Raw genomic sequence first — 20,300 nt, forward strand, 5'->3', positions numbered from 1 at the left:
GCTGCTGGGCTACACCCCAGTCATGCTTCGCCCCCTCCATCTTTGCCGGCACCCACCATGCCACCTGATAGCGTGTGTACTTGTCTGTCTGCCCTGGAGGAATGAGGCCATTCTGGTGTCCCTGCCTCTCGTTCCTAGCCGAGGGGCTTCCAGACCATCAGGGAGGGAGGGGGATCAGGAATGACTGGGCTAGTGGGGCAGAGCATGGATGAATGAGGGCGCAGGTGGGTGATGGACCCAGCCCCTCCCAGACCCCCCCAGCCTGGCCCTCAGCCAAGCCGCGGGGTCAATGGTGGGGATGAACATAGAGCGGTTGTTCAAAAAAGACACTTAATGGTGTTTTTGGCCCCTGATGGCTCCATTGGCCAAGGCCACGCCCCTGCCAGCCCCTTGCTGCCAGTCTTGACATTCATTCTGTTTCCCTTCGGAGTAAGCCCCCTTACTGCACCCCACCTCACAGGAACCCCTGGCTCTGCCCCAGGGGCAGGGGCCTGAGACAACAACAGGCATGAGCTGCAAGGGGGGAGGAGGGGGACAGACGGGGCCCTGCTGAAGTGCCCAGGGGACCAGCGTGGTCAGGGACTGTCCCAGGGGCCCTGTCCTGCCCTGAGGGAGGTGGTAGTAGGGGAGTGAGGACAATGACTAAGTGCCCTGGAACCGGGGCCACCTGAAATGTGTGTGCAGTGTTGGGCAGCCCTGGGAGAGCTGGGACCTTAGCATGGCCCCAGCACTCCCCGTCCCGGTATCAACCCCCCACGCCCCCCAGCTTCCCTTCTGCTCTGGCTCTTGCCCAAGGGGCTGTGTTTCTCTCCCAAACTTGAATCTACCCCGAGGCTTCCCATTTCTTTCTTTCTTTCTTTTTAAAAATATTTTATTTATTGGGGCGCCTGGGTGGCTCAGTGGGTTAAGCCTCTGCCCTCGGCTCGGGTCATGATCCCAGGGTCCTGGGATTGAGCCCCACATCGGGTTCTCTGCTCAGCGGGGAGTCTGCTCCCCCCACCCCCCCGTCTGTTGCTCTGCCTGCTTGTGGTCTCTCTCTGTCAAATGAATAAATAAAATATTTTTTAAAAGATTTTATTTATTTATTTGACAGAGAGAAAGATCACAAGTAGGCAGAGAGGCAGGTGGAAAGCAGGGTCCCCGCTGAACAGAGAGCCCGATGCGGGACTCGATCCCAGGACCTTGAGATCATGACCTGAGCCCAAGGCAGAGGCTTAACCCACTGAGCCACCCAGGTGCCCAGAGGCTTCCCATTTCAAGGGCTCCTGGAGGGAAAGGCCCGGCAGGTACCTGGTGTCTCTTAGGAGGAGCCGTGATGAGGGCTGTGATGAGGACAGGTGTAGCCTTTGTGCTGCGGGTTCAAGTCTGGGCTCCCCCTTATACTGTCTGTGCATAAAGTCCAGTCACTTAATTTCTCTGTGCCCCAGTTCCTCTTTTGAAAGACAGGAGCAGAGAGCTCAGTGTGGCCCAAGGGGAGAGGTGGGATGTGTTGCGGGAAACCTTGTGTGGTCTCGTGCGGGTCCGATGGTAGAGAGCCGGCCGCTCAGAGCAGTGGTCTCTTCCAAAGCTTTGCTGCTCCCCACTGAGGGTCTTTCTGTCCCCTGACCCCAGGCTAGGTGCACCCTCTGCTCCCTGTACCTTTTCCGGGACCTGAGGATTACCAGGTCCCTCCACAGCCCGCAGCGCTCCCAGCATTTCAGCTCCAGGTTTTCAGCCAGCTGGCAATTTTCCCACTGAGACTCTGGGTTTAAATGCCCCAGAGAGGAGTCCCATGAGCCAGTCATTTTGCTTCACCAGCCCACCGGCAGGTCCCTGGGTCCCCCCGCCCCACCCAATCAGCCACCCCTGGGCCATGTGCCTACCCCCGGTCTGGCTGCTGTGGGCGATGCTAGGGAGGGGAGGTTGAGGCCATAACGTATAGAACAGAGCGTGAGAAGGGCTGTCTCTGGTGTCAAACCAGTCCCCAGGCTTTCCAAATGAGGGAGGAGAGTCCTCCCCACAGACATCCCTCTTCTGCCCACTGTCTCGAGCCAGGGTTGGACATGGCACAGCCCGTCTTGCTACTGGCTGGGAGAGGACCAAGTCACCTACAGTGAGGCCCGGCGCCTGTGCACCGACCACGGCTCTCAGCTGGTCACCATCACCAACAGGTACGGGACAGGGTGTGTACCCAGACCAGCCCTGCTGCCTGTCCTGGCCTACTGTGGCTCTCCACCAAACAGGGTGGCCTTGTGCCATCACCACTCAGGAACCTGAGTCCTTGGAGCCTGGAATGGTTCCCATTTACTAAGTGACCCCATTGTGGGGCAGGTGTCTGTTTCTCTTGACATTCTTCTCCACCAGGCACGGAGGGGCAGGCAGGAGGGGGGAGCTCGGTGGCTGTGTGTCAGCTACAGGGTCCCCAGGGGCCCCCACTTCCCTCAGCAAGTTGCCGACTGGGTACAACACCCAGTCTCCCGGGATGGGAGCGTCTGGCCTGTGGCCCAGGGTATGGGGGAGCGCCGAGGGGGGAGGTTGGGCCTCAAGCTCCCTGCCTGACCGGCTTCTCTCTCACAGGTTTGAGCAGGCCTTTGTCAGCAGCCTCATCTACAACTGGGATGGTGAATACTTCTGGACCGCCCTGCAGGACCTCAACAGCACCGGCTCCTTCCGCTGGCTCAGTGGGGATGACGTCATGTACACCCACTGGAACCGGGACCAGCCCGGTGAGCCCCTCCTCTGCGGCACTCAGTCAGCCCCTCTCTGACGTTCCTCGGGGAAGCCAGGAGGCGGCCCCCCGGCCAGGACCAAGTCCCAGGGCCTCCCAGGAAACCAGTCATTGGTACAGTGCAGTAGAGTAGTTAGGAGCTCAGGGTCTGGGCCCAAATCACTTGGCACCTCTTTGAGCCTCAGTTTCCCATCTGCCAGCTGAGGGTAACAGTGCTTTCCCCCTGGGACCGGTGTGAGGCTGAACGGGATGAATAGATGTGAAGTACTTAGCATAGGGCAAGTGTTTGCAATCAGGGTCATTGCCATTTCACCTTCAATGCCATTTCACTCTTCAATGACATGATGAGGCTAATGGTAAAACAGCCTCAGAGAGGTTAAGCCACTTGCCTAAATCTCACAGGAGTGAGCACAGAGCTAGGATTTGGTCTCCATTCCCTTCGGGTCCCTGCGGAACCGGCCATGCTTGTCCCCAGTGTGGGGGCCGAGGCCGGGGTGGTGTCCTGCGGGGATGTGAGGGAGGGCCAGACCCCGAGTCCTCAGCCAGTGGGTCTCCTGTTCTCTCCTCCAGGGTACAGCCGTGGGGGCTGCGTGGCCCTGGCCACGGGCAGCGCAATGGGGCTGTGGGAGGTGAAGAACTGCACCTCCTTCCGGGCTCGCTACATCTGTCGCCAGAGCCTGGGCACACCGGTGACGCCCGAAGTGCCGGGGCCCGACCCCACGCCCAGCCTCACCGGCTCCTGTCCCCAGGGCTGGGGGTCGGACCCCAAACTCCGGCACTGCTATAAGGTAGGCAGCCTGCTGGTGTGTGACTGGGGAGAGGAACAAGAACAGAGAAACAGTTTGCCGAGGTCAAGGGCAGCCCCAGTGGGGCCCAGCCATGACCGGGCAACGAGGCCCCAAGGACCCTGTGTCCCCACAGCAGACTGCAGGCAGAGGTAACTTCTGATGACACTCTTGTCAGTGGAATCTCAGATCTGGTACATCACAGGTGCTGGAGGGAAGGAAAGAATTGAAAAAAAGAAAAACAAAACAAAACATAGAGATAATCAGTTTCAGACGTTCCCAAACATTGGGGCTGTGCTGGCTGCTTTTCAGAATCACCTGGGCAGCTTGATAAAAATAAATTCCAGGCTGCCATCATGGGGACTGGGATTCACAAGGTTGAGTAAGGGCCAGGTCCTCTGATTTTTGAACTCTGCAGTGTTTGGGAGCCACTAACGTAGTCCAGGGTCTTTTATGACATGAGGAAACTGAGTCCAGGGAGGGGAAGGGATTTGCCTACAGCAAACTGTGGCTCCCCTGGGATGAGAGCCCAGGTCTTGGGCTGGTTCAGGGGTCTTGGCAGGGCGTGTTCTCTAGAACCTGGCTGTGCTGGCTCCCCTCCCCTGGGGCTCGTTCTCTGATGAGCAGGATTGTCTTAGCTAACCTGCACCCCTGTCCCGTGAGGCCCCAGCCCCCCTCCCTACTGCTGTCATGGGAGGGAAGGTGGACCAGTAGGGACAGCTTAGACACCTGGACTTTGTTCCTGTAGGTGTTCAGCTCAGAACGGCTGCAGGACAAGAAGACCTGGCTGCAGGCGCAGGGGGCCTGCCGAGAGTTGGGAGCCCAGCTGCTGAGCCTGGCCAGCTATGAGGAGGAGCACTTTGTGGCCAACATGCTCAACAAGATCTTTGGGTACTGAGCCTGGGGCAGAGGCCTGCATGCACCTGTGTGGGCACAGGGCGGGCGGCGAGGTGAACGCACCTCCAGGGAGGCCTGTCTGAGGGCTCAGAATGACCTGCGTATCTGCAGCAAATGCCAGAACCATCCTGCCCTCCCTCAGGGAACCCCCCGTCTGGTTGCTCACCAGTGTCGGGAAACCAGCAGTGTCCCCCTTAGACTCACGGACTTTTACAAAAGTAACTGCCCTCCTCACTCCTCCTTCTCCATGGCAAAATCTGATCCAAGCCAAGCACCTCCCCCCTCACCGCCTAACACCCATCCCATAACAGCCCACTGTCCTCAAACAACAGCCTTTCCTGAGAGACAGGAGGAGAAAAGTTACAAAAGTGAGCATTTGCCCCTGGGGGATCCCTCCAGAACCCCATGTCTGTCCTGTGGGTCTCCTATGACACACAGCACCTACACTCCCTTAGTGCTGGAAAAAATCCGAATGGATCCAGGCTTCCCAAAAGACACCTTAATTCCCAGGGACATGTCTTTCCAGCAAACATCCAGATTACCTTATTGAACTAGTAATTGTAACTCACTGATGGCCTCTCACCATGTCTCAGGCACTGCACTAAACACTGAATCCTCACTGGGTTTCTTCAACCCTACAAAGTGGACATTGTCAAGGACCCATGTGGGCTGCTATAGAGGGTTGGGTTATTGACCCCTGGTCAGGGAGCTGCTTTATGGGCCAGTCGGCTCTGGAATCTGCTTTTATCGGATTCCAGAGCCCCAGGTCTATGCTCCATGTCCATCTCTTGCTAAACCCCCGAAGTGAAAGCCTACAGAGTCTTGCTGATAGGGCAAACCCCACCTAAAGGGAAGCCAGGGAAGGGAGCCAGGCCACCCACCCCCAATGAGCCGGGCACCTGGTCCAGCTAGGTCAGTTCTCCCTGGGGAGAGAACTTTCTAAAGGTGGCCCCAACAGCGTATTGCCCGTGAGTGTGAAGCCCAGATGGAGAGAGGCCCCAGGCCCTCGGGACAGCCCAGGTCACCCGCAAGGGGCTCCTGCTCCTCTCATCCCCATCTCTTCTGTCTCCACCCCCGGACCGTGCTGAAGTGAATCAGAGCCCGAGATCCACGAGCAGAACTGGTTCTGGATCGGCCTGAACCGTCGAGACCCCGGAGCCGGGCAGAGCTGGCGCTGGAGCGACGGCTTGGGGGTGAGCGGGCCTGGAGGGGGCAGGTCAGCAGGTGGGCGGGGCCCGGGAGGAAGGGTGTTGGGTGGGCGTGGTCTTTGAGGGCCGGGGCGGAGCCTGGCGGTGGGCGAGGTTTAGAGTTAGGGCCTTTGGCCGGAGTCCGCAGGTTAAGAAAATGGGGGCGGGGCGTCCAGCCAGGGCTGGGGGTTCCAGCACAGGCCCGGCCATCCGTACTGTTTTGTACGGATGTACGTATCTATTCTGGGGACGCCGAGAACCTGACAACCTTCTCCTACTCCGACCTCCAGTTCTCTTACCACAATTTCGACCGGAGCCGGCACGACGACGACGACATCAGGGGCTGTGCGGTGCTCGACCTGGCCTCCCTGCAATGGGTGGCCATGCAGTGCGAGACGCAGCTGGACTGGATCTGCAAGATCCCTCGAGGTTGGGTGGGATGGTGCTGGGAACCGGGAAGGGGGCAAAGGGCGGCCGGGCCGGGAATCCAGGGAAGGGTCTTCTTTCCCTGCAGCGTCTCTGTCCCTGTTGTCCCCATAGGCACAGATGTGCGGGAGCCTGACGTCAGCCCACAAGGTAAAGGCCCCCAGGCCACTCCACTCTCCCTGGTGGTCCGAAGAGGGTGAGGGCTGTCTCCTCCAGGGACGGGCCTGCCCGGGATGGAACGAAAGGAGTTAGGGGTTTGAGCTGACAGAAGGGGAATCAGGGCGCCTGGAGTCCTGTGGGCCTCCGTCTCCAAGCAGGGGCAAGCTTGGGCCTGGAGTGGTGTTGGCCAGGGGGCTTAGGGGTTCGTAACCCGCCTGCTGCCTGCCCTTGGACCTGCCTGGGCCTTGTCCCGCCCTGCCCACAGGACTTGAGCCGGCAACCCCAGCCTGGCCTCTGCTCCCGCACTCCCACTGTCCCTGCAGGCCGGCGGGAGTGGCTGCGTTTCCAGGAGGCTGAGTACAAGTTCTTCGAGCACCACTCCACGTGGGCTCAGGCGCAGCGCATCTGCACGTGGTTCCAGGCCGAGCTGGTCTCCGTGCACAGCCAGGCCGAGCTGGATTTCCTGGGGCACAACCTGCAGAAGGTGAGCACCCCCGTGAGCCTGGGCCCTCGGGCAGTGGGAGGACAGGCCCAGGGAGGAGAGGCCCTGCCAACCCTTATCTGCCTGACGGGTTTCCCCAGTTGTCCCCAGGCCAAGAGCAGCACTGGTGGATTGGCCTGCACACTGCAGAGAGTGATGGGCGTTTCAGGTAGGAGCCTTCCAGGGTCAGCAGCTGTGGGAGGGGGGCGGGTGCCTGGATGGCCAGCCGGGACCCCAGATGGGAACTAGGGAGGCCGCCCACAGACACAGACGTGCTTTTGGCCTTGATCAAATGACTTAACCTTTGCGGTCCTGGATTTTCTCATCTAAAAAATGAGCATAAGGAGGCCTGCCTGGTAGGATTAGAAATAAGGTGTTTGAAGTCCTTAGCACAGCATCAAGCACATACTGGGCACCAAATAAGGCAGCTGCTATTATGATGGAGCCACCCATGGATAAGGCCCCCTCAGGATGGGGAAGACCAGACAATGTCCTCTGGAGAGGCCTCTCTGTATGCAGTACCCACCTACCATGCATGAGGGAGCTCGAGGCAGGAAGGACCAGGAGCACAAGAGTATCTGAGGACACTCTTGCCTTTGGACCTCTGCTCTGGGCTTCTTGGGCTTCTCTAGTTAGTGAACAAGTGCTCAGGGAGGCCCGGGGCTTACCTGGACGCACCAGGTCTTTGGGTCCCCAATGGCCCGAAACTTAGTGGCCTCACGCTTAGCCTGTAGCTACTGAGCCCCTGGGCTCGGGCCCTTCCCTGCCCCCCATCTTGGTGGCCTTCATTGCTGTATACCACGGAGGCTGGGCCCGGGGCGAGTCATCTCTGTTCTGTGTCGTTGCAGGTGGACCGATGGTTCCATTATAAACTTCATCTCCTGGGCACCGGGTAAACCTCGGCCCATCGGCAAGGATAAGAAGTGTGTGTACATGACCGCCAGCCGAGGTGAGGGTGGGGACGGGGCAGAGAGGGTGCAGAAGCTGGGGAGAGGGTTGATGTTGGGGTCATTGTGGTGAGCCTGGGGAGGCCTATCAGTCTCTTCTCATTCTCTTTGTTCCCACAACCCAAGAGGGGCTAGACCCAGAGAGGGGACCTGGCCCCATGATCCAGCAGCCACAGAGGACCGGAGTTCAGAGCTGGACACGGGCATCCGACCCCCATTTCCTCTTCACTGGGCATGAGGCCAGGGTGCTGCTGGCCCTGCCCTGTGCTAGAGTGACTGCCCTCCTCTTTCTGCAGAGGACTGGGGGGACCAGAGGTGCCTGACCGCCTTGCCCTACATCTGTAAACGCAGTAACAGCACGGGAGAGCCCCAGCCCCCGGACCTACCACCCACGGCCCTAGGGGGCTGCCCCTCCGGCTGGAACCAGTTCCTCAACAAGGTAGGAGGTGGGGTGGGGACACACAGTACCATCAGGGGAGAGGATGTGAACTTGGAAGGTGGAGCTTCAGGAGGCCTGGCTCTCTGGCAACATCAAAGTCATGGCTTCTTGCCTATACCCAGGACCCCAGGATCATGTCCTGAGCTGAAGGGGGATGTTTAACCAACTGAGATACCCAGGCGCCCCTGAAAAAGTATTTTTTTTTTTTTAAAGATTTTATTTATTTATTTGACAGAGAGAGAGAGATCACAAGTAGGCAGAGAGGCAGGCAGAGAGAGAGGAGGAAGCAGGCTCCCTGCGGAGCAGAGATCCCGATGCGGGGCTCGATCCCAGGACCCTGAGATCATGACCTGATCCCAAGGCAGCGGCTTAATCCACTGAGCCACCCAGGCGCCCCTGAAAAAGTATTTTTAAGTTAAAAAATTTTTTTATTAGTGGTATGAGAAAAGTACTCAAAAAAGATCAATTATAATAATTACTCATCTTTAAATAATTTTAGTAAGAGCAAGGTGACTGCATGTATTTCATTCTTTTTATAAAATTTTGATCTGACACTTTGTGATTGGGGACTTCACAGGTCTTGTTTGAGGTCCGAATTACTTTAAAACATGGGTTTAGTAGTTATTGTAGATGAAGAAGTTGCCTCACAAAGGCAAATACATAAAAACGGAAAAGTCTGTCCATTCCTTCTTCGTTTTTCAGTCCTTCTACCAATGAAACAAAGGTTTTTGTGTAAAAATTGGCTAGTACATTGCTGTATTTTAAACTAATCTGCCTCATAAACCAATCAGAAGACCTGATTAAGACGGTTTAAGAACAAGTCTTTGAAGGATTTTTTTTTTTTAAAACAACATTTAGAAAATTCTTTTCCCGAGGGTTTTGAGCGTGCAGATGGGACAGTTGGGGGCAGTAACAGTAATCAGAAGGGACACGTTTCTAGATGTGTCTGCAGACTGTTCCTTCTAGCGGGTTTCTCTCCTATAGTAGTTACTTTTGCACTCCTGGGCTGATTGATCAGACCTGATTAGATTGTCATTGTTTTTACCTGGTGGCGACAAGAGCTTGTCCCAGGAAGAGAGGAGCACTATTTTCTCGTTCATGCTGGCATCACGAGTCTGAGCTCCCATCCGTGCTTTCTCTGCAATAAAACCACTTAGCCGGATTGTGAGGATTAGATTAGTTAACACCAGCTCCTATAATCCGTAAATCTTTGTCCTGCCTTGGAGGGTAGCCAGCCCCTTAGCGTCCTGGAGCTCTTACTGTCTTCAGAATATTTAAGCACATATTATACCTTTTAGACCTTAAAAAAAAGTAACACACGTATTATTACAACTTGGGGGAAAAAAATAGAAAGAAAGAACATACAACTCACTCATCCTTTCCAGAAATAAGCCTATGAATATTTGTTACTCTGCTTCCTGCCTTTCCCACCTAATTGAGATCGTACTACATCACAGGATTTTGTATCCAGCTTTTCTTTCTCAGTGTTCTATTTTTTTTTTAAAAGATTTTATTTATTTATTTGACAGAGAGAGGAGGATCACAAGTAGGCAGAGAGGCAGGCAGAGAGAGAGGGGAAGCAGGCTCCCAGACGAGCAGAGAGCCCGATATGGGGCTCGATCCCAAGACCCCGGGATCATGACTGATCCCAGGCTGAAGGCAGAGGCTTTAACCCACTGAGCCACCCAGGGGCCCTCAGTGATCTATTTTGAACACTTTCTTCTCATGTCATTACATTTTCCCAAAAATTTATTCTCGTGGCTTCTTCCACCGGATATAAAACAGAATATATGGTATATATGCACTTGGTCTCTTTCTTGATGTGTCAGCATCATGGTAGGAATACCAGTTACTCCCCTGCCAGAAGCTTTTGAAGTACACGAGGCTGTCTGCCCCTTCACTGCCTGGCCCCAGACACTTTGCTCTCCTAGTTCTCTGCCCTTTTTTACAGCCCCACAGCATCTGGACGTAGGGAGACAGAGTGAGCGCCCGCCTCTCCCCTGGCTTTAAGTTCCTGGAGGGCAGGGCCCCCTAATACCACCTAATACACTTGCATGTGGTAGGGAGGCCCCAAGGGTTGGTGGACTGAGCTGATTCTTCTCTTCCGTTGCTGATACTGACATGACCTCGCTGCTTCTAATTTTATGACTAAATTTAGTTATTTAAAGGAGGCCTCGGAGTATCTCAGAACTAATTCTGTGAAATGAAATGCAAGGGCTTGGTGCTAAACCTCCCCCAGACTCTTGCAGTTTTTCTGGGTTTACCGTTTTCTTTCTTTCTTTTTTTTTTTTTTTTTTATTGGACAGACAGAGATCACAAGTAGGCAGAGGCAGGCAGAGAGAGAGGAGGAAGCAGGCTCCCTGCCGAGCAGAGAACCCGATGCGGGGCTCAATCCCAGGACCCTGAGATCATGACCTGAGCCGAAGGCAGAGGCTTTAACCCACTGAGCCACCCAGGCACCCCTGGGTTTACCGTTTTCTACCCCAAATCTGACACTGGCATCAGTAAACTGATGCTCAAACTCGCCCGGACAGTGAGAGCATCCCCTTGCTCAGCACTTACTCTCGCAGTGGGCGCTGTTCTCTTTGACGCTTAACGAGACCCCAAAAGACAGATATTTTTATTCCCATTTTATAGAAAGGTTAAGTCAGATCTGGAATCTGACCTGCCCGTATCCCCTGGCCCTCTTTGCGACTCCGAAGCTTCCTTCCTTTCCTTCCCCCCGCCCCCCCTCCCTGACCCTGTCACACTGAGGAGGGGAATCACTGGAAATCTTTCCTGTTCCATTTGAGAGATTTCCCACCCAGCTGCTGCAAAACAAAGATCATTCAGAAGTGAAGATAAGAATGTCGTATGGGGGGTGCCTGGGTGGTTCAGTGGGTTAAAGCCTCTGCCTTCGGCCCAGGTCATGATCTCGGGGTCCTGGGATCGAGCCCCGCATCGGGCTCTCTGCTCAGCAGGGAGCCTGTTTCCTTCCCTCTCTCTCTCTCTGCCTGCCTCTCTGCCTACTTGTGATCTCTGTCTGTCAAATAAATAAATAAATAAAATCTTTTATTTTTTTTTTAAGATTTATTTATTTGACAGACAGAGATCACAAGTAGGCAGAGAGGCAGGCAGAGAGAGAGGGGGGGAAGCAGGGTCCCCGCTGAGCAGAGAGCCCAATTCGGGGCTCGATCCCAGGACCCTAGGATCATGACCTGAGCCGAAGGCAGAGGCTTAACCCACTGAGCCACCCAGGTGCCCCAATAAATAAAATCTTTAAAAAAAAAAAAAAGAGTGTCGTATGGGATGAACATTAAGTTCACAGGACAAAATAAGAGAGTTCAGGCAACCCTTGGGAAGGTTAGCTGAAATCCAGACCGACCTTGTCCCCGTGCATGGCCCAGGTACTGTTGTCCTAGGTAGTAGAGCCTTTGGTGGCCCAAGGACCTCCTGCAGCTGACAGGCTCCCCTGAGCATGGGCCGGCGGACATGAATGTGCTGTGCCAGGCTGAGAGGGCGCCAGAGCCTTGCTCGGGGAGCCCCAGATGTCCTGGTTCTGTTTATTGTCCTCAGCGCCTGCAGCCTCCCCAGGGCCTGCCGCTGCAGGGCCACACAGCATGAGTTTCTGGGTTTGCGGGCCAGGGCGGTCGAGCTGGACATCACGCCTCCCCCTCCGCCCCAGTGTTTCCGAATCCAGGGCCAGGACCCCCAGGACCGGGTGAAGTGGTCAGAGGCACAGTTCTCCTGTGAACAGCAAGAGGCCCAGCTGGTCACCATTGCAAACCCCTTAGAGCAAGGTAGGGCCAGCCCATGGGAAGGCCCCAGTATCCTCTGACACAGCCCTCCCTCCACCCCGCCCCAAATACATGGCTAGCGCAGAGCCGGCAAGGGGCTGCCCTGTGGCTCATAACTCTCTCTTCTGGGGGACTGTAGCTTTCATCACATCCAGCCTGCCCAATGTGACCTTTGACCTTTGGATTGGCCTCCATGCCTCTCAGAGGGACTTCCGGTGGGTGGAGCAGGAGCCTCTGCTGTATACCAACTGGGCCCCTGGGGAGCCCTCTGGCCCCAGCCCTGCTCCCAGCGGCAACATCCCGGTGAGGAAGCCCCTCCCTCTGCTCCCCGCCCCCCCAAACCTGCACGGTCCCCCTCTTCCAGCCTCTTTCCTCCGAGGGCAGCCCTTTGGGGGCGGTGGCACAAGGGCAGAGCTGCCAAGGCTCCCCTGAGCGGCTCCCTCCCCCCAGACCAGCTGCGCGGTGGTCCTGCACAGCCCCTCCGCTCACCTCACTGGCCGCTGGGACGATCGGAGCTGCGCAGAGGAGACACATGGCTTTATCTGCCAGAAGGGCGCAGGTACACATCACCCGTGAACGTGGGAAGGTTAGCACTGGGCCGGATGCTGTGGGCCATGCCAGGAGGAATGACAAAACATGATCCCTGACTCAGGGGGTCCCTGGGGTCACCCCCAGAGTCCAATAGCTGCTTGGGAAGCAGACCACAGAAAGACTGGATACCAATCAGAGGGAAAGGCAGTGAGGACCGAGGGGTCTCAGGAAGAACATTCGGGGGTCTGGAGGACTGACCAGGGGCAGCTAGACATCAGGCATGCTAGGTGTCAGGGAACCTGAAGTTGTGCATCTGAGGCCCCCGCGCTCCATGCCTGTTCTACAGGGGTTCCCGGGGTGGGAGTGGGTCAAGTCTCCCGCTTGCTCCTCTGTGGACCAGCAAGAATGTGTTACTAGGGACACTGGCTAATACTTAACTGTCTGTCCGTGCCAGGCCCTGGGCCCAGTGGAGACCTGGTCTCTGCCCGGTGTCTGATGCTCCCCCAGCTTCATACCTGGGAATGGGGTGAGGGAGGCAGAGCCCGGCCTGAGCCCTGCCCCCTTCCCTGTAGACCCTTCCCTGAGCCCATCCCCAGCAGCGTCGCCCCCTGCCCCGGGCACTGAGCTCTCCTACCTCAACGGCACCTTCCGGCTGCTGCAGAAGCCTCTTCGCTGGCAGGACGCCCTGCTGCTGTGTGAGAGCCGCAACGCCAGCCTGGCCCGTGTGCCTGACCCCTACACCCAGGCCTTCCTCACACAGGCTGCCCGAGGACTGCGCACCCCACTCTGGATCGGGCTGGCCAGTGAGGAGGTGGGCCCCTGAACTTCATCCGTCTGGAGTGGCCGGGACCACTCCCCTGATTAACAACTCCCCCCCCCCCAACTCCTTGCCTTACCTTACCTGCCTCTGCTTCCCCCCCCCCCACCAGCCCCCTTCCTCCTTCCTCCCACCCTGACGGCCCCCTCCTGCCCAGGGCTCCCGACGGTTCTCCTGGGTCTCCGAGGAGCCGCTGAGCTACGCAAGCTGGCAGGACGGGGAGCCCCAGCAGCCAGGTGGCTGCGCCTACATGGACGTGGACGGCGCCTGGCGCACTGCCAGCTGCGACACCAAGTTGCAGGGGGCCGTCTGCAGCACCAGCGGCGGTAAGCGGCCAGCTGCTGGGGCTGAGGGGTGGGCAGGGTGCAGGCTGTGCCAGGGAGGACTCCGGGCCACTTCCTCAATCCTGCACCCCCCACAGGGCCCCCTCCTCCCCGAAGAATAAGCTACCACGGCAGCTGTCCCCAAGGGCTGGCCGACTCCGCGTGGATTCCCTTCCGGGAGCACTGCTACTCCTTCCACATGGAGCTGCTGCTGGGCCACAAGGAGGCGCTGCAGCGCTGCCAGCGAGGTGGGCCAGTGCAGGCCAGAGCCCCCACGGGTCGTTTCAGGTGGCGACTCCTGTCGCGGGCACTTAGAGGCTCCGGGAACAGTGTCCCCGTGCTGCGCTCGGCCCGCAGGCGGCACTTACACAGAAGCGCTCCTTCAGTTTCCAATACACGGAGCCCACGCGTAGCACTGCGTGTCGGGGACCCCGGGCACCCACACACAGAGGCACACTCCACACCATCCTCCACTTGGGCCACCGGAGACGAGGGCTGGAGCCTCTCTGGGGGGGTGGGTCTGCTACCCCAGGGAATACTGTCTGTCCTGACGTGAGCCTCCCTTGTGTCCAGCGGGTGGGGCGGTCCTGTCCATTCTGGATGAGATGGAGAACGTGTTTGTCTGGGAGCACATGCAGAGCTCTGAGGGCCAGAGTCGGGGTGCCTGGCTGGGCATGAACTTCAACCCCAAAGGTGGGTACCCTGTGTGTGGCATCGGGAGGGAGGGGGGAAGCCTCCAGGTGTAGGGGGATGCCTCTCCAGTTGTAGGGGGAGCCTCAACGGGGCTCGTTGAGGGGGAGTGAGCATTGGTTGGAGAATAGGCCTCTCTTCTACCCGCTTGCGCCCTCCGTGTCTTCCTCCCGGCAGGAGGCACCCTGGTGTGGCAGGACAACACAGCTGTGAACTACTCCAACTGGGGGCCCCCTGGCCTGGGCCCCAGCATGCTGAGCCACAACAGCTGCTACTGGATCCAGAGCAGCAGCGGCCTTTGGCGCCCGGGCGCCTGCACCAACGTTACCATGGGCGTCGTCTGCAAGCTCCCCCGAGGTGAGCACCCGCGGGCCCGCCTCCTGGCCTCTTACCGCCCCCTACACGGCCAGGCGGCAGCTGCTGGGCCTGGGCCCCGGGCTGGATTCTCATACTGCCAGTGACACAGCGGATATGCGAGGGCCCGAAGAGACAGGCCCCAGGCCGGAACCCTTCCCCCAGGATAAATGGGTCTGTAGAAGGGACTGGCCCTTCCTACAGATTTCCAAACGAGACAGCAAACCTGTCATTTTGTAGTGGTTAAGGGCGTGAGCAGGGTTCAAGCCCCGGGCAAACCACTTACCAACTCCGTGACCTTGGGCAAGTTCCTTAAAGTGGAAGGCCTCAGTTTCTTCAGACGCCAGATGAGGATAATAGCAGTCCCTAGGAGATCAAGCGAGCTAATCAGGCAGCTGGCACTCAGAAGTGCTCTCTGTTTGCTCGTTATTACTCTCACGACTTCTGTGATTAATGGGTCCCTCCCTCTTCCTTGCAGCTGAGGAGAGCAGCTTCTCGCCATCAGGTGAGTCCCGGGCAGGGCTGGGGTGAGCCCTCTCCCGCCTTGGCCCGCATGCCAGGCAGCAGGGGGTGGTGGGGGGCTTGAGGGGGGTCGGGAGCACGGCCTGACCGCCGAGTGTTGGGCTTGCTACAGCAGCGCTCCCCGAGAACCCGGCCGCCCTCGTGGTGGTGCTGATGGCCGTGCTGCTGCTCCTGGCCCTGCTAACTGCGGCCTTGATCCTCTACCGGCGGCGACAGAGCGCGGAGCGTGGGACCTTCGAGGGCGCCCGCTACAGCCGCAGCGCCTCCGGCCCCGGCGAGGCCACCGAAAAGAACATTCTGGTGTCTGACATGGAAATGAATGAGCAGCAGGAGTAGAGCCAAGGGCGGTGGGCAGGGTGGGCACAGGAGGATTGGGGAGGCCGGGCCCTGGGTCAGCCAGGCCCCCCCCCACCAGCTGCCAGTACAGGTGGCCTAGGGAGGGTGCCTTTGGGAGCCACTGTTGGGAGCTGGGGCTGATCAGGGCCTGGCTGGTGGGGGTCCCTCCTTCCCATGAGGGCTGGGCTGAGACCTGGCTGAGTGCAGCGTGGTGTTTCCCTTTGGAGGGAGGCTAAGGTCTTGTCACCTGGGCCTGTGCCCCCACGGTGACCAGAAGTAGGACGGGAGCCTCTCTCTGCCCCTTTCTCCCCAGGCCCCCCTGCCCAGGCCTGCTGACCCCATGTCATGGGACCCCTTCTCGTTGCAGAGCCTGAGGATCCTCCTGAGTCCTCAGCTAGCCTCTGTCGCTTCTCTCCTTCCTGGCAGCCTTGGCTCTGAGCCCCCTCTCCCCCTTCCGTCCCCCTGTTTTTCCTGTAGCCCTTCCTTTTGAGCCAGGGCCCCAGGGTTTGGGGAGCCCTGTTGCTCATGTGGGTGTCAGCTAAGGGAGCCAAGCATCTGTCACTCCTGTGCCTGCTGGGGTGGTCCATGGGGCATGGAGGAGGGGCCTGAGTTAGGCCTGAGAACCAGGGCCCCACTGGAGTGTCAGCTGGGCTGGAAACAGGACTGGGAGAGACACCCTGACCCCCAGGGGGTGACCGGGCTGAGGCGTCATCTCCTGCTGGTTGGGGGAGGGCTCTATCCCTAAGGAGTCCCCTGTGGGGACCAAAGTAAGTTCCCTAACGTTTCCAGCTCCTGGCTCTGGTTGGAAGAGAGATGGAGGGGGTTGCCAGAGTCCTGGGGCCTCAGAAGCAGGAGACCGCCCTCTAGTGGGGCCCAGAGGAACAGTGCCCCAGCTCCCGGAGGGGGGCCCCGTCCCGGGGCACTGACTCAGTGCCTTTCCAAGAGGCCGGCCCTGGACCAGGCTGGGGCGACGGCCAGTCCCTGTGCCATGGGGCACGGGACAATGTGAACACAAACTCAAAGAGATGGTCCTTTTTTGTAGTTCTTAATTTTTTTAATGTGTATTATTGTGGGAAAAAAAAGAAAAGAAAAAAGAAAAGCAAACAAATAAAACACACCTTTAAGAGGCTTGAGAGAGAGAGTTTCGGCTTTGTTCTGTTGTCAGCCTTGTTCCTCACAGTTCCTCAGAGAAATGTCGTGTGTGGAGCTCGAGTCGTGTGTTCTTTCTGCAGTCTGCCATTTTGCTTCCATCTCTGGGCCCCACGGAGACACCTGCAGTCTTGTCTCTTCTGGGCCCTTGCCTTTCTGGGCCTGCTCACCCTGTTGTCTGTGACTGGGGATGAGTGTCTAGGTGACAGTCAGGAGCCACCGGACAGCTGTTTGAGCTCTGACAGCTTAGCTCACCTCTCACCATGTGTGAGATGGGGGGGACGGAACACACTTCCTGGGGTTGCTTTAAGGCTATTTGAGGGTTAAATGAGATCATCTGTGTTAGGCAGCGAGCCCAGAGGCTCCGAGCTCACACAGTAAGTGCTCCGTAACGCCCACTGCTAATGTTATTTGGGGGCTGTGGTTCCCCAGGAGGAGCATTCGAGGTGCCCAGGCCAGCCCTGGGAGGTGGCGGGCGGGGGGTGAATGACCTACCGGCCTCTGAGCTATGAGCAGGTGCACATTTGTCCTTGCAGAGTCTGGGCTCACTCGGAAACCACCAGAGCCAAGGCAGGGGCTCTCAGGACCTCCCTCCTACCAGTATTCACTCAGGATACTGGAGCTGGCGACGACGGAGCAACCAGCAGGGGGGTGGTGGTAGGAGGGAACACCCCCAATGGTGGCCCCTGCCCTGCAGAGGCCCAGCTAGGAGGCCAGGCTGGCTGGACAGGGGGCGGGGGCGTGTCCGGACGGAGGAGCCAGATTGCCCCAGGCCGCGCAGGCCCTGGTGGAAAGGATGGATGTTATTGCCGGTGTAGTAGGGAGCCCCGATCCCGCTGTCCCCCTGAGGATGGTGGTGTGGATCGGTGCCTTGGCCGTGGTCATGTTCTGGACGTGGGCGTGGGTTGCACACATGCTTTACCTCCTTCGTGAGTTTTTAAAAGAAGTTTCTATTGTTGTGAGTAGCTAATACCACCACAGGGTTCAAGGCCTAAACCTAAACCGTCCGAATAGATACACGCTGACAAGTCTCGGGCCTTTGGCCTGGACAGCAGGGTAAATGGGGTGCCTGTTTTTGAGCTGGGGAGCCCAGGGCGGTGCTGCTGGTGAGTCCATGACTGAGGCAGAGCCAGACGCCCTCCTCCCGCTCTCTCCCTCCCCTGCAGCCCCAGCAGCGGCTCTCCTGATGAGCAGGAGCAGGGCCTCATGGACGGATCTGGTCACTTTGGGGAGGGAGCCCCTATCCCATGGGGGGGAGACCTTAATGATTAAGCCACTTCACCCGGGAGTGATTTGCTCTCCATGTTGGTTAACGGCTCCTCTGGGAAGTAAGTGCCCTGCCATTGTGTGCAGCTCGAAGACGGCTGCGTCAGGCCCCGGGAGCCTCCCACCAGCCAGAGGCCCTCTGGGAAGTGGGCTGCTGACCCTTGCCCTAGGAGGGGGGCCAAACTGAGGGGTGAAGGCAGGGTCACGGGATCCCTGGGGGTGGGAGGAGCAGCCGAGGCACCCAGGGCTGCCTGGGGGGTAGTGATGGTGAGCGCCCAGATGTTTAAATCATTCCAGAGATGCCTGTCCTGGCTCCCCTCTCCTTCCCTCAGGGGGCTGTTGTCCTCACCAGAGCCCTGCTCCCCACCCAAAAGCATTTCAGACAGTTTCACAGGCACCCGGGGGCTCCCCACAGACCTTGTTCCGAGCCTTTCTGCTTGGGGACCACCCAAGGAGGGGAAGGGAATGCCCTGGCAGGTCTCCATCAGGGCAGGAGGAAGGCTCTGGGCCAGTGTGGTGGGGGGTGGCATTTGCCTCTGGCTCCGGAATACGGCTGGTTCTAGTGGGGGACGCAGCCTCTTGCCTTCGTGCTCCTTTCATTTCAATAAGCAGTAAACACTCGCCTGCACTCCACCCTTGCTGGGGTGGGGGGTGCCCCGAGACCCAGCCCAGAGGGCACGCTACGCCAGGCACCAAGGCCAACCTTCACTTGCAGGGCTAAGCTGGCTCAGCTCTGGCCCCCGGGGTGTTCCCTGACAGCTCACTGAATCCGTGAATGGACCAGAGAGCGGGGCCACTCTCCAGGGAACAGCGTCAGGCCGGCTCACCGCCTCTCCTTGTCAGGACAGAGATGGCCTCCTCCCAGGTGTCCTGGCAGAGCCGGCCCGGCCCAGTGGGCAGCACTATGAGGCGGCAGGGGTGAGGAGCCAGCCAGCCACACCACATGGCTTTCCTGGAGCAGGGCCGCTGAGCCCGGCCAAGCTGCCTTGAGCACCTGCCGCGAGTGTGCCACAGGCACAAGGTAGAGCTTTGCGTCCAGAGGGCTGACCTGGGGGGGGGGGCAGGAGGAGGAAAGGGGAAAAGGAGCGGAAATCAGGAGGGGCCTCGAGGGGGGACAAGGAGATGAAAGTGCCCAGATGTTCTGGCCTTTATCTTAGGGGACAGGGCAGCCAAGGGGCCTCAGGAAAGGGCTGACTTCCGGCGTGATGTCATGACTCCCACCAGAGTCAGCATCTCCTGAACGGTCGATGGCCATCCTCCCTTGTCCAGAGAAGCAAGCGGGCAGCCAGCCCTGGAGGGAGGGAGGGAGAGAGAGGAGCCAAGCAGGGAGCAGGCCTCCCCAACCCCCTGAAATGGATTCGTCGCTGGCACCATGTGCAAAAAAAATTGCCTATCTTCTGATGTCCTCAGATGGCAGGAGTTTGGTTTTAGCCGTTTCCAGGAAATTCTGCTCCACTGTGGCTTTCCGTTCCCGTGGGTGCTCTCCCCGTTCTTCCCCGGGACCTCTAAGCTCTGTGGTCCTGCGGCATGTCCAGGGACCTGGTCCTTGGTCACTGTATGTCCCTGCTGGGTCATGCAAGGTGCCCTTCATTTGCCCTTTTGTGTCTCTCTCTGGGGTGTGGGAAACTTTTGGATGGTGTCGTTCCCCACACTGGTGCTGTAGGGGACTCAGGACATTTACTAGGTACGGCCAGCCCTATTCTTTCTTTTTTTTTTTTTTAAGAGGGGGACAAGCAGAAGGAGAGGGAGAGAGAGAATCTTAAGTAGCTCCGTGGCCAGCACTGAGCCTGACGTGGGGCTCGAGCTTACAACCCTGAGATTACGACCTGAGCTGAAATCAAGAGTCAGACGCTAAACTGACTGAGCCACCCAGGCACCCCCTATATATATATACTTAATATGTATATGTGTGTGTAGACACACACACACACATATACACACACATGTATATATGAAGCAGGGGCTGTTGTCCCCCTTTACAGATGAGGAATGGAGGCACGAGGGGAAGGACCTGCCATGCCACCTCTCTGCAGAGGCCCCCCAGCCACCTCCCAGCTATAAGGACTGTAGTGGGACCAGCAAGGAGCCTGGAGAGCCCCTTGCAGTCAGGCTCTGAGACTTGAGAATGTTGTCTCAAGCTAGTATCTCTGCAGAGAGTTTCAGAAGCTTCTTATGAGTTTCAGGGCTGAGAATGACTGCTTTCCTTTTGGTCTTGCATGGCTTCCACTCCAAAGCAGGGGAGGAGGGAGACCTGGGCAGCCTTGGCTGGGGTAGGACCATGGGCTACAAGGCACAGAATGGCATTGAATGCAGAGAAATGAGGTGGGGGTTTGATTGATGCTTTAGGCGTTTCCAGGGCCCTGGACATTTTAAAGCTCCTATCCACCCCCTCGAGGGGAGTTGACTCACCCAAGGTTGCCCTCCCCTCTTTCTTCCTGCCCTACTCTTCTCGCTCCCCCTCTCCACATCTCCGCCAGCCTGAGCTGTGGCTACAGAAGCTCCCAGCTG

General features: G+C 58.1%; 1 protein-coding gene and 1 long non-coding RNA gene across 3 annotated transcripts in view; one reads left to right on the forward strand and one right to left on the reverse strand.

Moving 5' to 3' along the window:
* Positions 1-16,509, forward strand: part of MRC2 (mannose receptor C type 2) — a 55,177-nt gene extending 38,668 nt beyond the window's left edge. The window contains exons 10-30 of one of the 2 annotated variants that reach the window (XM_045985390.1): positions 2,035-2,150; positions 2,557-2,705; positions 3,278-3,495; positions 4,241-4,383; positions 5,480-5,582; positions 5,867-6,005; positions 6,117-6,152; positions 6,485-6,645; positions 6,744-6,811; positions 7,491-7,591; positions 7,886-8,028; positions 11,693-11,807; positions 11,944-12,107; positions 12,255-12,363; positions 12,908-13,146; positions 13,310-13,478; positions 13,574-13,723; positions 14,049-14,168; positions 14,343-14,522; positions 14,998-15,024; positions 15,154-16,509. In XM_045985390.1, the coding sequence (XP_045841346.1) occupies positions 2,035-2,150; positions 2,557-2,705; positions 3,278-3,495; positions 4,241-4,383; positions 5,480-5,582; positions 5,867-6,005; positions 6,117-6,152; positions 6,485-6,645; positions 6,744-6,811; positions 7,491-7,591; positions 7,886-8,028; positions 11,693-11,807; positions 11,944-12,107; positions 12,255-12,363; positions 12,908-13,146; positions 13,310-13,478; positions 13,574-13,723; positions 14,049-14,168; positions 14,343-14,522; positions 14,998-15,024; positions 15,154-15,377 (2,874 nt within the window). In that variant the 3' untranslated portion in view covers positions 15,378-16,509. The remainder of the gene's footprint in view (positions 1-2,034; positions 2,151-2,556; positions 2,706-3,277; positions 3,496-4,240; positions 4,384-5,479; positions 5,583-5,866; positions 6,006-6,116; positions 6,153-6,484; positions 6,646-6,743; positions 6,812-7,490; positions 7,592-7,885; positions 8,029-11,692; positions 11,808-11,943; positions 12,108-12,254; positions 12,364-12,907; positions 13,147-13,309; positions 13,479-13,573; positions 13,724-14,048; positions 14,169-14,342; positions 14,523-14,997; positions 15,025-15,153) is intronic. The other variant, XM_045985391.1, reaches the window with a different exon arrangement.
* LOC123929568 lies at positions 8,391-11,683 on the reverse strand. The gene is made up of 3 exons (XR_006815935.1): positions 11,393-11,683; positions 9,074-9,328; positions 8,391-8,424 (listed from the first exon to the last, which is right to left on the reverse strand). It is a non-coding gene; the product is annotated as an uncharacterized LOC123929568 (long non-coding RNA).
* Positions 16,510-20,300: the final 3,791 nt, after the last annotated feature.

This window comes from Meles meles, chromosome 18 (assembly GCF_922984935.1).
Source record: "Meles meles chromosome 18, mMelMel3.1 paternal haplotype, whole genome shotgun sequence".
In the NCBI taxonomy this organism is placed as follows: Eukaryota; Metazoa; Chordata; class Mammalia; order Carnivora; family Mustelidae; genus Meles; species Meles meles.